This window comes from Alosa sapidissima, chromosome 23 (genome assembly GCF_018492685.1).
Source record: "Alosa sapidissima isolate fAloSap1 chromosome 23, fAloSap1.pri, whole genome shotgun sequence".
Lineage (NCBI taxonomy): Eukaryota > Metazoa > Chordata > Actinopteri > Clupeiformes > Clupeidae > Alosa > Alosa sapidissima.
The window spans coordinates 11474953-11494622 of record NC_055979.1 but is presented as its reverse complement, the minus strand read 5'-3'; the positions used below and the strand labels follow the sequence as shown (position 1 = coordinate 11494622).

General features: G+C 42.3%; 2 protein-coding genes across 3 annotated transcripts in view; one reads left to right on the top strand and one right to left on the bottom strand.

Moving 5' to 3' along the window:
- LOC121698428 (radixin-like) overlaps nt 1–4157 on the top strand; it is a 44104-nt gene extending 39947 nt beyond the window's left edge. The window contains 1 exon segment of the mRNA XM_042080521.1: nt 84–4157. Coding sequence (XP_041936455.1) covers nt 84–248 — 165 coding nt within the window. The 3' untranslated portion in view covers nt 249–4157.
- A 753-nt stretch (nt 4158–4910) lies between these two features.
- Nucleotides 4911–19670, bottom strand: part of LOC121698287 (probable ribonuclease ZC3H12C) — a 29902-nt gene continuing 15142 nt past the window's right edge. For both annotated transcript variants that reach the window (XM_042080249.1, XM_042080251.1), the window contains exons 3-6: nt 11278–11417; nt 10626–10860; nt 10205–10311; nt 4911–9366 (exon numbers count right to left, since the gene is read on the bottom strand). In XM_042080249.1, coding sequence (XP_041936183.1) covers nt 7766–9366; nt 10205–10311; nt 10626–10860; nt 11278–11417 — 2083 coding nt within the window. In that variant the 3' untranslated portion in view covers nt 4911–7765. The remainder of the gene's footprint in view (nt 9367–10204; nt 10312–10625; nt 10861–11277; nt 11418–19670) is intronic.

Genomic DNA, 19670 nt, shown 5'->3' with positions numbered 1-19670 from the left:
TTTCTTTGAAAGAAATTCTCCTAATGTTTTATTTCCTCTTTTTTCCAATTTTGTCTGTATGTCCTCCTCACACTCTCGTTCAGGCTTTGAGCTCAGAGTTGGCCCAGGCGCGGGACGACACCAAGAAGACGCAGAACGACGTCCTGCACGCGGAGAACGTCAAGGCTGGCCGGGACAAGTACAAGACCTTGCGCCAGATCCGGCAGGGAAACACCAAGCAGCGCATCGACGAGTTTGAGTCCATGTGAGCGCGCGAGAGGGGAAAGCTGTGGCCTGACAGCCGATTGCCTTGGAGGCTAATCTCAAGCCCCCAGTCCATCCTGCTCTCTCCACCTCACCCCACCCCCAGGCACCAAACCCTCCACAACCAACCCAACCCACCCTGTCCCCCCAACCCCTTTTTGAAAAGCGTCTCCGAGCCCTACAGAGAGGCCAGAGGGGGCAGCCTCGCTCCCCTCATGCTATGCCAAAGGTCTCTTCGGCCAGCCAGTCAGGGCCGCTTCGTGTGTCCAGCTTTGCACCCCCCACCCCACCCCACCCCCCCCCCCCATCAGGAGCAAGGGACACATATTGTTATAAACTGCTTTGGATATGTTTTGTTTTGACTTTTAGGTGATAAGGATAACTAAAGATGCTGACAGATTTAATTTTAAGAGGAAAAAAGTGAAGAAACGAACAAAATAAAAAAAAAAGACGTGCTTTTATCTAAATGGCCATTTACAGCTTAACTTTTTTTTTGTATGTTTGTTTTTGTTGAGCTAGATGTATGCTAAAGCTTTACACCCCTGTGTTTTGCAATGAATACTTTCTTTTACTTTTTTCCCCCTGACTTTATTTTATCAACCCCCAAGCTTTTAGTTTTTCCAGCTCTGTCATGACAACTGGATGGTCTCTATACAAGGGTCAGCCCTTCATATGAGGGTGTTATCAGTCGCTGTTGCTGCCATGGCGATCGCAATTGACCTGTTGACCCACTGATTGTTACAGAAAGAAAGCCTACATTACTGCCTCTCCCCTCCCCTCCCCTGCTCCCTGATCTCCTCCACTTGTGGTCACTCTCTTGGGTGCAGCAGGGCATGGATAGAGCCATGTAATCATCAAAAAGGTTGTGTGTGAAATCGTATGCATGAGCTTTTGTATGGGGTCTGAATGTGAATGATGAAATGTAACCAAAATCAAAGGATCACCAAAGGGAAATAATGACTTCAATGACGGCTTTTTTTCTTTTCTTTTCTTTAAACTCCCCATCCTTGAATTATTGGGGAGGTTGGCGACATTAATAATGTCATGTAACCTGTAGACTGGAACGGGATGGCTCGAAACTGAACTCCTGCTTTAGATTTTTAAATATACAGCACCACTTGGGTAAGCTAATGTTACAGAGCGCGTTGTGTGCTCTGAGAATGTCACGGCCACGTTGTGGCTGTTAATTTGTGATGCATGGGTTATCAACTGTTTTAAGAGCCATCAGATGCACGAAAGCACATCCTCCCGAGACACTCCCTTCACTCTCTACTCCTTCCCCATCTCTCTCCTCGTCTCTGCCCTTTCCCTAGCCGCTTGCTCCAGTGTTTGATGCCCAGTTGTCATATAGATGGTTTTCCCTGCCTACTGGCACACAAAGGTCCAGCAATAGTGGGTGGACAGACAGACAGACCGACACTATGGCAAGTGGACGCACAAGAGCCTTTGCTAGTTTTGTCTGCCTGTCTGTTCATCAGTACAGTCTGTTGTGTGAATGAATACATGACCCATGTTGTACTTGATGTGCATTAGATAAAGCATCAACGTACATTAATATATGGGTGATGTAAAATTTGTATGAATTGTTGGGTGTGTGTGTTTGTGTGGTTACTGTGTAAGAGAGATGAAGATGTTCTATATGTCCGCATGATTTGGTGTGTGTTGGGTGTTTGTGTGGTTACTGTGTAAGAGAGATGAAGATGTTCTATATGTCCGCATGATTTGGTGTGTGTTGGGTGTTTGTGTGGGCTGTATGAGTGTGAATGTGACAACTCTGGGCTTTTCTGGCCAGAGAGCATATGAAAACATCAGTCCTGATTGGAGGACAGCTCTCTACCTCATAATTGCACTCATGGCAACTGAACAATCAAACACTGTGTAAGAACAGCCATCTGACCTTCGCTCCGTGTATCAGTACAGTTACCCGTTCTGCTTGCTAAGGCCTCTCATCCACATGGGTCCCAATCTACTAGCCTCGTAACACTGACAGTGCACAATAGGTACGATTCCTGTCAGACAGGTACATGATGTAGTGATTTAGTGTGACACTTCTTGAATGAGTGAATGAGGTTGGATGGTATGTGGAGCCCTTTACAACAGTGTACGTACTTGGGAGACATTTACCTGATTGTATAGACCAGAGCAGCCTAGTATTATGCTTGAGAGAGAGAAGGTTGGCAGAATTTACTCAGTTACATTTCATGTTGGATTGATGCGTAGAAACTTGTACCAATTTTTCTTAACCGGTGGAGTAGTGGATGTGCTCGAAGGTTCGTCCCACCCAGGTCGATGTTTGTATTGTATAAAAAAAAAACGTCCTTGTTTGGTCTCAGTTGATGTGTGTGGTACCTGCAGTGCCACTGAACAACTGGAAGAATGTAAACCTTGTAAAACTCAGCAAAGCTGATCTATTTTTCTGTGAATGTGAGCCAGTCATGGGGAACAAGGGTCATTACAGCATTGTTCCTGTTTGTGGAGGTGGATGCACTTTGGGGAAGTGTGTGTGTGTGTGTGTGTGTGTGTGTGTGAGTGTGAAAGAGAGAGAGAAAGTGAGGAAGGTGAACATGAGCAACATTTTATAAAAAAAATAAAAGGATAAAAAAATCAAAGGAGACTCTGTTACGCTGCTGGAACAGGAGTGGAAAAACTGGTCATGTTCTGGCAAAGTCTGTACGAAAATATCTATATATCTATTTTCCCAGTCTACCAAATCAACAATGCAGACTGTTGTATTTGATTGTGAAAAGAATAGGCCCTTTATACAGGATTGTTTAAAGCAGCAACTGTCCCATCCTTGTCTTGTCGCAATCTTCAAATGAGCTGCTCCCCCCTCTGTTATAAGTGTGCAACAACAGGTTGAGACTTGAGAATTATGGTCACCCGTTGAACTGTAGTAGACAAGTGATCATTACTGCCTGTATCATTTATGCTTAAAGATAAACCTTTTTTAATATCAGCTAGCAGCCAGTAACCGATATGAGGTTTAATTAACTGAACACTTCACAAAGAAACAGGCCAGTTGGGATTAATTATTTACTCTACCCTCCTAAGTTTGTCCCTAACCGCACTCCCTAGAAATCTGACTTCGATATTGTAGCAGGAGCATTTTGAAATAAAATACATTTTTATTTTGTATTTGCAAACACGTCTTTTGTTTTCATTGTCTGTTTGTATGCATCCACAGGTCATGTTGGCATGAAGCCAGAGATTGTAAGCACTTGTTTGGGTTGAGGACACTAAACAGGGCTTGTAAGCCTGTCTTTCAGTGTCATGGACACTCGTCTCTGTAGAAGGGTTGTTTTGCCATAGTGTGAAAAAGCAGTTGATTTAAAATTTCAAAAAGTGCTTCCAGCTGATTTTTCTTTTTTTTTGTTATGCTTTTTGAAATTGAACCACCAGCACTAGCATGCTAGTTATTTAAGGGATGTTTCATCTAAATACATTAAAAAGTACATTAAAACATTTGCAAATGTCATAGAGTCTGTTAGAGTTATGGCCAAACATTTTTGGCAGTGTTCTATCAGAAGTATTAGTGAGGAGATTTTCCCCCTAGTATGTTTTAAAGAAGTTTTGCATTTGGTTGAATCATCCCCTTTAAAGTGTAAAATTGCTACTTAAAGGCCACAGAGGCATGAAGCTGTTGGAGTTGTTACATATTTTGTTTGTAATAGTTGAATTTATTGGTTGTATGTACCCAAGTGGGGCAGGGAGGCCTCTCCGTGAAAACTCCCCCGGGTCAGGCTCACCCGACAGGAACCAGCTGTCAGTGTTTTGCTGTTTGTTTTTACTTTCAAATATTATTGTTATTATTTGTTCATATAGCTTTCTGTTACATACAGTAGAGACCAATAACACACTATGGAGCTTTTATCCATTACTACAAGCATTGGTTAACAATAAAGATTCCAAATGTATGATTTTGCTTTATTCCTGTTTCCTTTATTTGCTAAACTCTGAGATTTGCGTCTTGAGGTTGTACATTTGACTACATGAACATTTTAGGATCATTTTAGTCTATCATACCTGGGGGTATTCCAAGTACGTGGTTAAGTGACGCCTGGGTAAGTTTACTTGTAGGAAGTTTACCACTTCCTCTAACAAGAACCCTATGTCATTGTTTTGTTAGGAGAATGAAGCCGTACAGCTCTTCTTTTAGGAGGTTTACCAGTTACTCGGAGTTAACTTGCCCAGGTTTGTTGCCAAACCACGTACATGGAATACCCCTCTGAGCATGGTCATGTGTAGAATAAATATTGTGAACTCCCCTCACTGACCTCCAAAAAATGTGACTGCCTTTAAATTACGAGCTCCTGAACAAAGGTATAGTTCACCATAACATCAAATGTCAGCTCTGGTATAATGAAGTGCAGTTCAACCACTTATCAGTGCAGCCCAAAATGGGGTAACAGCAGAGAAGAGAATTGATCATTAGTCACATCTGTTGTACAGTACAGACTAGTCTTCTCAAACAGACTTTATGACTGGTTATGTATACGTACAAGATACATTTCACTGTGCAATGCCCTTCAGAACAGTATCAGTTGGAACCATTTACAGTAGTTTGCAAGAGCAGTCTTGTCAGTTTAATGAATATATAATACAAAAGGTGTAAATGCACAATTACTATTTGTGTAAACAAACCTACAGAATGAATCCTCAACATTTGGGATACATATTTTATTTCAATAAAAATACACATTTGGAAACTTCAGACAGTATAATTTTACAGTACATCATTGCATTTCTTTTTTTGTTGTTGTACATAATTAATTTGTAATACTCAATTACTAACTATGACTGACTAATGCTTAAGAAAGCATAGCCCACCCAAATGCAAACTCAGTCACACCAGTTACTTTGGTCATCATAAACAGGAATTGAATCGGCACTGGAATGAACACAACACAGTAGCGAGTATTTAGAAAAGGAAAAATAAAACAGCATTGGAAAGTTCGTTCAGCAGACACCATTGAGCTGGTAAAGTAACATTACAAGGGGGAAAGCGCCTAAACCGTCACGGGTGCAGTACTACACTGAAACACTTGGTGTAATACTGAACTAACACATAGATGCACTGCCGCTACTTGCAGAGGACTGTATTTCAAAACGAGACTTGTGAAGAGCCAGTGGTCAAACGTGAACAGCAAAAAGTCCAGCAAAGCCACGTTTAGGCAAAGGTAGATAAGCACACTGGCAACTTCTCACAATAAATAGCACGTGAGGTGAGGATATATTGTTTATATATGGAAGAAGAAAAACGAACAAACAACAAACCCAAACAACTTGTTTGCTGAACATGGTTCAGATCATCAGATGTGTCTTAAGGACAATGCCAGTCAGAGGCATTTACTCTATGCCCAAGCTCCGCCCCACTCAACACATGGTGCTGATTGGCCAGAGGGAAGGCTCTTTTCAAAACAAAGGTGCTCTTATGGAATACTTATTTCAGGCAGCATTTTACCCTCTTCTTTATCAGCTCATAACATCTTTCATTCTGTCACTCCCCTTCTCCCTCTCTCTGGAATAAAATCAGGAGTCTTCCTTTTACAGTAATAAATCATAAAACGCATTTGCATCACCAGGCCTGATGATGTTCCAGGTTTGGGGGGTTCGGGTTCCCAATCCCAAAAGTTTGAACCCGACCTCATTTTTGGTGGAAGGGCCCATTTGGTATGTAACCAAATCACCTGTTTAGTTAGATTTAATTGGTTCAGATACGTTGGAAAATTTTGTGACTTTTTCTTCTTGCGCCTTCTCAAATTATTGTGGATTTCAAATTGATCGATAATTTATAGTTTCCAATACAATAAATAATCTACAACCACAATCCCTGTACCTCCTAGCTCTAAACAGATGCATTTTATGCATTCGTTCATCCAAAAATCTACTTTTTCAAGTAAAACTTCAAACATTCTGGTAATGGTGATAAAATGTTGCCAAAAATAGTTCATAAATTACTCATGTACTACCAACTGTACATAACGTGTGTGTATACCTTTTCATAAATTATATGTTTATAAACAACTCTGATTTAAGTTAATAAGATACAATTTGTATCAACAAGGACAGGTATTCTCTGACAGCCAAGGCTCACAACTTTCCTGTCGTCACCTGCAGTTCTGATGGGCTTCATACACTAGACCCATTCAGATCTGACGAGGGCGACTGTCCTCATGTTAAGGCCCAACCGAGTCTTAATTAAATCAGTCACAACAACAGTGATGTGCTGCTGCTGTTCCCGACAACAGGACTAAAAATGCAGGACAAGGAGCCAGAAGTCAGAGACGTCCCTTACTAGAACTAAGGTACATAGACGTCAAGAAATGTCCGTCTCTACTACTACACCTGTGGCTAAAAAGGAGAAGGTCTCTCTTGGTAACACTGACAGATCTACTGAAGGTCAACAGAGTCCCAATCCCTGACGCACACACACACGCACACACCCATGTACACATGCTCTCGTGCAAACACTCTAAATAGATAAAAAATGATTCTCTGGAAAAAAAAACAATGAAAACAAAAAATAAAGGACATGGAATAACAATTATAAATAAATTAATACATTTCTGCATATCCCCAAGAACCATTCTTTTGTGATTCGAATGGCACATGATTTTGGAGAGAACGATTAAAACTAAAACACAACAAAGAAATCAAGTGAAGGTAAGCATTACATCACATAAGAGGAACTGAGGTTGAACCCAATTTAGGTTTAAAGGAGGTGTACCATTTGTAACCATTAAACTACATCTCATCCAGTGCACAACTACATTTTAGGTACTGAAATTTATGGTCAACCTACACTCATAAACAATGAAGCTAATTGAGCCTTAAAAGGTAAAACAATGTCTTCCATGCTACAACAATAGTGGGTAGTTGTTATAGATGGCACTGAATATGCAGGTGTCCGCGTGCATTTGTGTGTGTGTGTTGTTAAGCTCTTCTGTTTTGATTTTCTGTACCTCAGCATCACAAATAATCTAAATCTACACGTACCCTGGCCTCTCACAACCTCCATTTTGATTGCCACGAGATACAAATTATTCTCAAATCTGATCAAAAGCAACAAAAAAGTGCCCTGTGAATCAATAGATGCTCACCTGAAAATAATACTTAAAAATACTTAACATAAAATCTGTATAATATATATGTATATATATATATATATATATATGTATATGAAGAAACAAACCCAAAATAAATAGAAGTACACATTCGGAACTCATTCACACTTCAGGTAGACAAATATGCTGACAGCACTACTCTTCCCTCTCTCTGCATCAAATGGTCAAGGGTCAATTTTCCTCGTTCCTTAAAATTATTTCAAATGCAGAGTTATTTTGGTGAGCTGATGCAGTAACATCTCAAAAGTATTTCCAGGGATACATACCCCAAAATACCGCAGGATACCCCACATGTTCATTTTCCTTGGATAACAGCAATACATAATCCCCCCCCTTAGGATATGGTGCCTTCATCCTGTTGAAAAAAGCACATAGGGAACAGGGGGGGAGAGGGGCTTTCAGTAAGCTCCAGGCTGGCTCTTCTCTGCCAAAATGGCCGCTGCCAGCTGCTGGGCGTCTGTGATGTGAGGGTAGCGCCCCATCACCATGCGCACCAGCTCTGTGGGGAAGATGTTGCACAGGTTCTTGAACACCTTCTGACGCACTTCCTGGTGCCGACTGATAGGGGGAGGCTCAGGGGGGTTGAGGGAGCCCATAGGCTGAGGCTGGGGTGAGTGGCTGGGGTGAGGAGGAGGAGGCGGCTGGCTGGGGCCCCGCCCCCACGGTGCCCTCCAGGCCTGCTCACGGCTTTCCTGGAGGCCCTGGAAGGTGAAGGACTCGTAGCAGGGCTGAGGAGGGGCCTGCGGTGGGGGCGGCTGCAGGTAGTAGGGGTCCCATCCGCCCAGTCGCTCCTGGCCCATGTAGAGGGCCTTGCGGGGCAGCAGTGGTGAGCTCTCATACAGGCGGGAGTCCGATACGCTGTCGGCCCGCGTGGAGGCCAGTCCCCGGCCCAGGGGAGAGCTCTGGGGGTGCGAGCCGCCCGGCAGGGGCGGACAGTCCCCAGGACAACTGGACCGAGCGGCCACGGTTTGGTGCTGGAGCTGTGGCGACAGGTACGGTCGCGAGTGCTTGTTGAAGAGGGGCGAGTCGGGAGGCTCGTCGAGGCTGAAGCTGTACCCGTGTGGTGTCAGGCTTTGTGGCTGCTGCTGCTGCTGCTGGTGATGGTGGTGATGGTGGTGGTGGTAGCCTGGCACCGGGACGGGCGCGAGCACGTGGCCCTGATGCAGGTGGTGCTGAGGGGGCGTCTGAGGAGGCGGCAGAGGGGGCGGGTACTGGGCACTGCCCCGGTGGTGGTGATGGTGATGGTGGTGCGGCTGCTGCTGCTGACCGAGGTGGTGGTGGGGGCAGCGGAGGGGACCGCCAGCGTCGTCCAGCAGCAGGTCGGGTGAGCTCATGCACGAGCGCTCGCCCGCGGGGCCCAGCACGCCAACGTAGGAGTCCGTGCTGCTGCTGCCGCAGCTGGCGCTGCCCTCGCTGCTGCAGTCTGACAAGAGCGCATCGGGCAGCATGCGGCGCTCGGGGCTGCGCGGCGGCACGGCGATCCTCAGGCCCGAGTATGCCCGCACCAGCGAGCAGTAGCTCAGGTCCGGCGACTCGCACGTGGGGTACTGGGACGGCAGCATGCCGAGCGAGTGAGGCTTCCCCGATGGGTGGGGGTACTCCCGGGTCAGGTCCTGCCTGTGCCCGTGCCCGTGCCCATGGCCATGCCCGTGTCCGTGGCCCATGGGTGGCCCGCCGGGAGCCGGCAGCAAGGTGGCACTCCCTTTGCCGTGGGACGGGTCTAGTTTCGGGGAGCGGCTGGTCAGCCTCTCCTCCACGTCGCTGTAGGACAGTGCGCGGACGCTGGGGTCAGACTGGCGCTTGGCCTGCGCCCGTTTGGCCTCGGCGGGCCGCTGGCTGCCCGGCATGCTGTGGCTCTTCACCAGCCCCGACTCCACGGGCACCTTGGCCGAGCAGCTCTTGGCGCTAGCGCGGAGCTCATCCGCCACCGAGCGCTGGGGCTGAGTGCCACGCTCAGGGTGATAAAACTTACATTTGTGCCCATAGGTGCACTTCTTACCTGCAGGCCAGAGAGAAGGAACACGCAACTTAGGTACACACAACATCACATGCTCTGTGTACCTAAACACATGTGATTATGAAGATCACAAAATTCTGGCAGTAGCTGGTAACAATCTAAATCTAAAATTTTCAGAGCATAGGCAAACAGATGATGCATTTCAACCACTGGGTTTTCATCAAGGTTAAAAGAAAATAGAGAGAGGGAGAGAGAGAAAGAGACAAAGAAAAAGAGAGAGAGAAGGGATATTCTAATCTTCATGAACTGAAAGAGAACCGTTGTTGGATAAGCCATTCGAGCCTAGTGAGCCATATGATTGTGTTGGATATTTGTATGTTGTTATCAATGGCTACACTTAGGACCACCTTGGCAGTTGAATAAATAAGTGCAAAAATACCATTTGTTGGCACAAAACACATCTTTCAGTCATTTTCATCCTCAAATTGATGTTTCATTTTTAAACTACACTATGGGCATTTTTAACATTTCAATATGGGCAGAGAATTGCACCACATTAGTGCATTCTGTAATATGTGATGTTGCAGAATGCAGAGAATATAACTCAACTGGTTGAACTTATTTAGCGGAGGAAACACAATGCATTCCATCTGAATACGGTGTCAATGTGAAGTTCACAAGGAAATATACTGTAGTGAATATGTCAGGACAACTGCTAACATATCTAACATATGTAGAGGGCAAGAGACCCTGAAGACACTGTAGACATGATGTGAGCACTAGAGACAGACCAGAGATGTCCATTTTAGGGATGCACATACAGAGAGACTTAAGGGATGGAAATAAGCCAACCTATGGCTCCTGGGAATGCAGGACTCACCGTAAGGGCAGGGCTGCTTCTTGTGTTCTGGAATGATTGGTCGCTTTCGCAGAAAGTTCTCCAAACTTGGGCCATGCCGACCTAAAGGGTCATCAGGAGGCATGAATCTGTAGGACAAGAAAGAAAGAAAGAAAGAAAGAAAGAAAGAAAGAAAGAAAGAAAGAACGAAAGAAAGAAAGAAAGAAAGAAAGAACAAAAGAACACAATTAGAGATGAAGACAAGTGGGTGTCAGGATGGATGGGTGGTCCTTTGTAAGTACAGTAAGTAAAGTCAATCTTATTCATGAAGCACATTTAAACACAGTTTTCACTGACCAAAGTACTGTACAGAGTATATAAAAGACAAATGTACACATACAGATTGAGAGACATGCCATTGAATTTGGAGGGAACGCATCTATATCTTGCCTGAGTCACTTACTTGTCATTGACGAATGAATACATCAGCAGCCTCTCATCAATGAACTTCTTCCACTCCGGCTTCTCATTGGCTAAGTCTCGGTAGTTGTCGTTGGAGACTATGATGCCGTCAGACTCGTAGGCTAGCTTGACAATGAAACGGTCATCGTAGCAGACCACCCTACGACCTTGCACCCGTCGTGAGGGAGTGAACACGAGGATTTTGTCCTTCTCCAGCCGCCGTAGAAACTCCTGGTCTGCACAGGGGAAAAGGATATTTAATGTTGAACATTTATCTGGACAAGAGTAGCCATTGTGCAAGTGGTTAGCTTTTGCCATTTCATTCTGTGTGACAACTTAGAGCTCTGAATCAATGAAAGCTATAATTTACAAAATAACAATTTGAAGTTCTGACAACTGCATCAACAAATTGGTATGTTTTGCACTAAACTAGGAAGATAATAAAATGTACATGAAAACATACGTGACCCCTTTAAAAACATAAAATATAAGAACTGAAGAATTTTAAATAAAAAAGTTAAACAACAAATTAAAATGAGTGTTTTAGCAGAAGGCATTATTGTGAATTGGTTATCCTTATTCTCTAATAACTGCATGGATTGTGTTCATCTGACCTAATGCATCAGACCTAAAGGCATCAAAAAAGTTCCCACCTGTGATGAGAGCATCAGGCCGAGACTGCTCCTTCCTCCAAGCTGGGACAAACACAGTGATGTCACGGTGTCCTCGCTCCAGGAACCAGTCAACTGCAAGCTGGATGCCTTGGCATGAGAAGACCTCCTTGTTGCCATGGCTTTGAGAAAGGCACAAAAATGCTGGTTTACACTCAGAGTCAACCCCTAATTTAGCATATTCAACCCCCTCTTTACAGGTTGGCCCTTCTAGAGCTTTCAGTCGTCCTAATCCAATAAATGTTTGAATCTGAAATTTAAAGGAAAACTCCAGCAATTTTTCACATAGATCTTTGTTTCTCGAGGTCAAGAGGACAAGTAGGCCTATTGTTGGTACAACAAAAATAAATATATAAAAATTGGTGCTACCTAGCTTGAATTGCTGCAGCCAACAGCTAGAGCGGCCAGAATACTTCTTTAAGACACTTCTCCAAGACTAGACCGGTTCATTTGTGAAATGAAATGATCTAGGATGAAAATATGTGACCAAACACAACTCTTTGAGTCTTGAATTCCAAAAGTCACCACCATAAAACTTTTTACCAACACAAAGACTATACTCAAAATGCTCCAGATACAAATCTGTCATATATCTAATATGATCGAAATGACACAATGGTTTGCGGTTTCCATTGAACTTTGTTTTTCTTTTCTGTTCAATATTAGCTTTTACATGTTCCTAAATTATTCCACTTTCCAGACGGGGCCCCTTTAGAGAGGATCCTTTCAGACATATTGTTGCATTCCACTCAAAAGATCTCAATGGAAAGTCACCCATCAGTCAAGGACTTGACAGGTGTTTCAAAGGATCACACTCTCCCGGTTCTACTTGGGAGGTCACCAAATGATGTACCCCCCCTCCATATTCCACAGGCATACATTAAAACACAATGTTGGTAAGGGGCAGCTGGCCATCCTAGTGCGGTTCAGCTCTGACAGTGCATAATGATGATTATGCACTTTTACTGGTGTGGACTCAATAGGCCTCATGCAGCAATATTCAATATTACGTAGTAATAAGATAAAATGTTGGATAATTTTTCTTTTCTTTTAGGAGAAAAGTTAAGATAACTTAACTCGCATGCAACAAACGCTCTTAAACTCCCATATTTTCTCTCACCCTGAATATGTTGCATGATGAATTCCGCTTGATCAGTAAATTGAAAGCGTGTGGCTGATTGTTTGTAGCATATCCCAACGCCCACTGGACACTGATAAAGGCAGGTTTTGCACCATGTGCCAATGTTTATTACCATGCTGTAGTGCAGGCTACTGTGCACATGTTGCGCTGCGTGCGCCAGAGCACATGGAATCTCCTAAAGTATGTAGCTTTGCAGTCCTCTCAGCCTACCCTCAATTGTTCAGTCAGCGTTTAAACTAAAATGGCTAGTCATGTAAATCAGCACATAGCAAACAGTTCATTTCAAAAGTCCATAGTATAGACTTACAGATTATTATTTTCTCTGCTACTTTATAAAAGTGTTCTCTCCTTTAAATATAATCGCTACCTAAAATTAGGCCTACAGTTGCTGATAATCTAATCATGTATGATTCGAAGAAGTCTATTATGCTATATGTGTTACATTCATGTGTTTTTAATGTCCCACACATTCAAAACATATACATATTTTCATCTTTGCATTGGAGACCGGATTAGTCTACTCTTTAAACAAGATAATTACAAGTTATTATAAAAAAGCAAAATAAGAAAATATTGGTTAATCTCACAAATTACAGACAAATAGAGTGAAAGTGGCTTTCAACATGCAGCACAAAAAAAAGTGTTTCCCATAAGTTGACTAATCAGTGGCGACGGAGTATTAGGGCCACACATGAAGAAAAAAAATATTTTTGCCATGGCGAGATTGACTGTAAAGTCGACATGTCGACATTAAACTCGACATTTCGAGAATAAAATTTAAATGTGATGTCGACTTTAATCTCGACGTGTCGACTTTAAAGTCAACATGCCGACATTAAACTCGAAATACAGTTTAAACATAAACTGTCGGCCTAGGCTAAGCTATGTAGCCTACACTAACACACAATATGTGACATGAATAATAGGCCTACTTCAAATAGGTGTTATTTCAGATAGATTGCTAGATTGCAGATATTCAGATAGATTGCGTCTTGTCTGTTAACTACTCATTGCCGTCATCGTGAAGCGCTGTATCTCGCGGTTATGGAAATTCCATGCACTATGCCATTTATATAGCTAGAATAATACATGTTTCCAATGATATAATGTTTCTATAGTACAAAATGTTATTTCACTCCGTTTTACGTGGGTAAGACACCGCACATCCAAATAACTGCCCTTCATGACCCACAGGCCTTCACTCTCCATAGGTATGATGGCAAAACTCATTTTTTTAAAACTGCTTTTCCATGTCTCACCTGCAATAAATATAAGAGGCTAGGCTATAAACACAGATATGTGTGCATTTACTTAGTTGCCTGGTCGGGAGGACAGCTTCATTCGTCCCTCCATAGACATTCAGCCAGCAATAGGCTGTTTTGCATCCATTACAAACAAACATGCAATGTGAAAGTCTGGGATTGGGGAGAGCACGTAGTATACCTAGTCTAGTGTATAATCATGAAGTTGAACCTTTAGAGGAAAAATACTCTTTAATAATAGGCCTACAATAAATAAATAAACCGCTAATGACGTTTACTTTTGACCATCGCATTTATCGCCTGTAACTCCGTGATAAAATGACCTAACAGGAAAGTATTTGGCTGACCTATGGAGGTTAAATTCTAAGTTTTATTTATTTTCGAAATGTCGAATTTAATGTCGACATGGCGACTTTAAAGTCGACACGTCAAGATTAAAGTCGACATGACATTTCAACTTTATTCTCGAAATGTCGAGTTTAATGTCGACATGTCGACTTTACAGTCAACATGTCGAGTTTAATCTCGCCATGGCAAAAAAAAAAAAATTCTTCATGTGTGGCCCTAAAACTCAGTTGTAGTGGCGGGCCTCCACGAACTCAAAACTGGCTGCCACACAATAATGTTCTATGTTGTACTATTTACATTAGCCTAGATAAAATCCTTTCATTGAGCTGCGCTTTTTATGCACGCAGCCTTTCCGTTCCCTGCCTCGATCTCTCTCGTAACAAACCTGTTGTCCCTTCTCTGCATGTTACCTACATTTAACAAAACATTAAAAATTGTTGAAGGATTGTTGTTGCCACTTGCCACATAGAAGCATTGCATACAGTAGAAGACTGCAGGCTAAATTGCTAAATCCACTTAGCATCGTGAACATGCAGCGCAAATTTGTTCAAAACTGCTACATTCAAGTTAACTCTGCTAAGGTCTTATCCAGGGGTGAAAGCAGTTCTTATTTCTTGGTGGTACTATGATATAGAGTTATAATGCGCGCGCATTATATTTGTTTATTTACTGTATTATAGTCTACTTATCAAGCATTCACTAGGACTTCTTATCACTCTAGTATCACTCTTTAACCCACCTGTAGGCTATCTGTTTTTGATTATGAATAAATTGCAAACACTTAATTTCAACATTTATTTATTTATTTAGCCTAGTTACTCTGCTCGCTCCCACTTCCAAACGTTTTTATATAGGCTACTGTATATCATGAAACACGTTTCTTTGAGTCATGCCTTTTTATTTGGGAGACTGCAACATACTTCTGTCTGCTAAAACACTTTCATTATTGCTGCGCAAGATCTGGTTAAGCCGTACACACGCTGTCTGACTCTTGTCTGACTCTTGTCTCTCCAGCGAAACACTGCACACATGAAACCAGAATAGGCTATTGAAACATCAACATATTTTTCTTTAGCTTGTATGTTTTTTTTGGGGGAGACTTTCCAAGAAACGTCCGTCTGCTAAAAACACTTTGGATACCAGGGCACGTTGGCGCAATTACTGTAGGCTACTGTACGCGCGCTATTCACCCCTTGCAAGTGACGTCACGTTTTGTTCGCGCCACAGCAAAATAGCCTAGTGGACGGCAAGAACACGAATCAAATCAATGGGTTGTAATGGGGCATATCGCACAGCTAGGAGATTATAGTGAGATTTAACCGTAGTAATGCCCTTCCACGACTGTTGGCTTATTGTTTGGAATACAACAACATCCCATGTTCTTGCATATGTAGCAGGTAGACCTTCTCTGCCTGCTATTTCCCCATAGCACCTGGAAGTGCTAATGAAGGGGGCGGGGCATAGGCATCTGATCAATCTGGCACCAGTGGAGTGCTACTTAAGAGGGGCAGCAGCCAGTAACAATGTAGACTCCACTGGTGTAGCCCCTGTCTGCTACCGTCAGGTATGCTGTCTCCCCATAAACATTTGTGGTTTTGTTATGTATATTGTGGTGTGTTTGTTTAATCTTCTGTGTTCTGTTCTTTTAGGCAGCACAGTCATGCTGATGGGGAACATGGGTCATGCTGCTGTCTTGTCTTGTCTTGGTTTTGCTTTGGTTATTTTATGTTTGATTTTTGTGTTGCCTGTCTTGTCCTTCTGTGTGTAACTTTCATCTTTATTTAGTAGGGAGGCGGCTCTGAGGGGGTCTAGTTTAAGCACATGTGGGATGTTTTTGGTGTATTCCTTGTAGCTTTACTGTGTACTTTTGCTGTGTAACAGGTGAACCTTTCTTTATGCTTGCATGGTATTGGTCTGAACTTCCATAGTTGCCACCCTCAGCTCTCCACTTCCCTACCTTTGTCTTAATAAATATTGTTTTCCTGTAATTCATGTCCACTGTGTAGTTACGAACCTGAAAGCGGTACAATCTCTTAAAGATTCCCTGATGCACTAGGCCTCAGGGTGGCGTAGTCAGGCTACTGTGATTGGCCCCTTGGCCCTTCCTATGTACCACCCTGTTACACATAGATATATTTTGGTTTGTTTTCTTTGTGTTTCGGGAGTATTTCAACCACAATTGCATGCTTATCTCCTCAGTGTATGAAGCACAGCAGCGGTTGCTATAGCAACCATAGACTCTGAACAGGACGGCAGATAGCACTTAGGCAAAGTCTTTGGCAAGATCTGAATGTAAACAGATAATACCTTTCAAGTTTTTTTTTTTATTTCCTATTTCTTTCAATTCTTTAACTTAAGACATGTAAGAAGTAAGTTTATTCGCTGGGCAACGTACAAACTGACGAGTTATATTAGCCCTAGCACTATGAGCTACGATAAACGTTAGCTAGAATAGCTAGCTTCTTAGTGTGGCAGCTAGTTATTATTTCATGTTCTGATATGACATTCTTAACGTTTTGACTATGTTACAACTGATAAAAGCAAGACAAATAAAGTAACCAAATCGCTTTGCAATATTTTAGTCCAGAAATACTTATGGGTGTTCATTTACCATAATGTTAATTACAGTAGCCTAACGTAACGTTATCTCCCCTTGCTGTTACCACCAGTTTTAATAACTTTACATTTGCGATCATGACCCATTTCATCTAACAACACCACTGGCATCTTCTTTGACTATCAGACCCCAAACAGCAATACATTGAACTACAAAGATGTTATAGTAATGGTGTTCAGTTCATCATAATCTTTGACATAATGTAATTTGCCGTCCGTCTCCCATCTTTTTGCCGTCCAGCATGGAGCCGTCACGTGACTTAAGTCACGTGTCTGTAAGGGGTGAATAGCTTGCTCGTTGTCTGTCCAGCTGCACGGGAGGTTTAGACACAATTCAGATACAGTTCAGAACGATGTATATGAAATATATTTTTGGGGAAACGTGTTGCTTCTGGTAATTTGACGTTAGCAGTTGTGTTGTCATGCTGAAAGTACAATATTTTTCAGAGACAGTATAGTTTTCTTTCCGGTACGGCGTGCCTTCTCCAAATATTTTAGTGGTACTCCGTACCGGCCAGTACCGGCTTACTTTCACCCCTCGTATCACAACATAGTACATTGGGGAGGCTAAACTAAGTAAAGTTATGCAATCAAGCCATATCTCTAAGCCAAAGTTAGAATAGCCTACTGTCAAATCGCATGCTTAGTTAAAAACTTTCTTGAGCTGAACACAGACAAAACTGAAGTCATTGTATTTGGGAGCGAGGATCAAAGATCTAAGATTACTACCATACTTGACAAAAAAGGACTTAAGGCGAAGGACGCGAGGAGTGAGAAATCTTGGCATCATTGATACATAGCTGCCAACTCTCACGCATTGGCCGTGAGACACACGCATTTGATTAGTTTCACACACTCACACGCCACACCCCCGATTTCTCACGCTGAAGTGTCAACAGGTCGGTCAGATGCCTGAAAAATGAGTTTAGCCTATCTACAGATCTACCTGTTGAGCCAACGTTATGCTTTCAGAGACGGGGAGAGGGTTCAAGAGCACCCCCTGTCTGTGGAATTTTCTAAATTTTCTCTCATTTGCGATGCTAGGCTACTTCAGAAGCCATCCCAGGAGCGTTTCAGGTAGTGCTATGCTTTGAGTATTATTGAGTATTTTTCACGCTGAAGTGTCAACCTGGTATGTCAAATACCTGGCAGATGAGGTTCAACTCAACTAAACCTATACATATGATATCACACATCGAGCGGAATCTAAGCTTTCCAATGATATTAGTGCCAAGTTGCTGTGATAAATGGTTCGCGAGAAAATTATAATTGAACCGACGTGCAATTTAGCTAATCATATTTGCATTTTGCACACAGTGCACACCCATTACTCTCGGTTTAATATCTCACTAACCCTTCACACAACACGTGGCAAACCAAATATCACTCATAATAAACAGCAAACCATACCGAATACGAGGATATAAAGCATGCCTCTGTGCAATAAGTGGTTCTTGAGTAATCCGGTTTTGAAATTGCAACACATTTCTACATAGCCTCATTGGGGCGAAATTATAATGTATTCTAATGTAAACTATTTGTCAGTAGGCCTACATACATTTTTGTAAATTGCTCAGCCATAGATTATCCCACTATCATGTTGTATATTGTCAGGTTCCAGTCAATCCCACTTAAATGAATATATTTATATTGGCATGCTTCCTAGTGACATTAATGCAAAAATATGAAGAAAATCAAATAATGAGACACAAATATTGATATAAAGCCTGACTGACATAAGCCATATGCAAACATTCACATCATGCAGATATGGGTACATCCTGAAAAAGGAATAGCATGTAGGCTATAGGCTATGGCCATTACAATGACCAATATATTATCTTAAATGAACTAGCTGAATAACACAGGTGACCACTTCTGCATAATTTCATGGAGTGCTGAAATGTACACACATTTTTGAACATTTCTGAACTGTGAAATGTAGCATATGTTTTTGTGGTTGTGAACTTATTGCAATATCACCATAACTATTCCACCTGTGAATGCATGGTTATAATTCTGAAGTGCAAAATAGCTTAGGCTACAGCACAAATATTTCCATAAAAATAAGCGAGTCTGACCTCTGAATTTATTTTGAAAGTGCACCTGATTGATGCATTTAAAAGTTAAAATATACAAACATTTCTTAAATTCTTACAAAACACCCACCAACTTTTTAAAATTGTTAGTTTGGACCCCCCCACTTTTGCCGTGCGAAATACCAATGCTGTTTTCAGCATCTGTTTAGTGCTTCATTGTCATTTTCATTGGATTCTCCCATTTGCGCGTAAATCGCTCATAAACTTTTTTTTTGTTACACGCATTCTCCCATTCCTCTTCTGTCACACACACAGTGACAAGCGCCAAATCCCCCACAGTGTTGAAGAGATCAGTCGTCCCCCTCACTTTTGATAAGGTAAAAAGCCTTATAGGTACGCCAAATAAATAATAACCTATAGGTTTACGCTAGGCTATGTAAAACTCCCCATTAACAGCATCACATCACTAACCACAGCGACTGTTGTTGACAGCACAATCTCGTATTCACTCTGTTGGATATCTGAAGCCAGTTTGTCTACTTAGATACTGTAAATCCTCAAATTATGGCCGGGGTCTTAAGACAAAGTACAGGCCTTTAGGGGCAGGATTGTATTCGAGACAGCCCTTTATTTCTTATGCAGGTTTTTTTTTGAGACAGGCGTTTCTTGGAGCGGCATACTGGTAGGCCTTCAAAAGCATGACATTTTCGGTTTAGTTTGATATGTAATTTACTTTTGGACTGTTTGATTATATTGTTAAATGTTGGGACTGATGGGCACTGAAATCTGGGGAGGTATTTGATGATCACTATTACATATGTAGTTGAAAGAGTGTTGGGATTTCAAACAAACCTTTCATGCGTTCATTGAAGGTCCACGGTGCTATAATGGAAACCTGATTGCGTAGCCAAGTAGCCTATATATTGAGTTATTTTTAAATTATGCATGATTTACTTTTTATTAATTTCG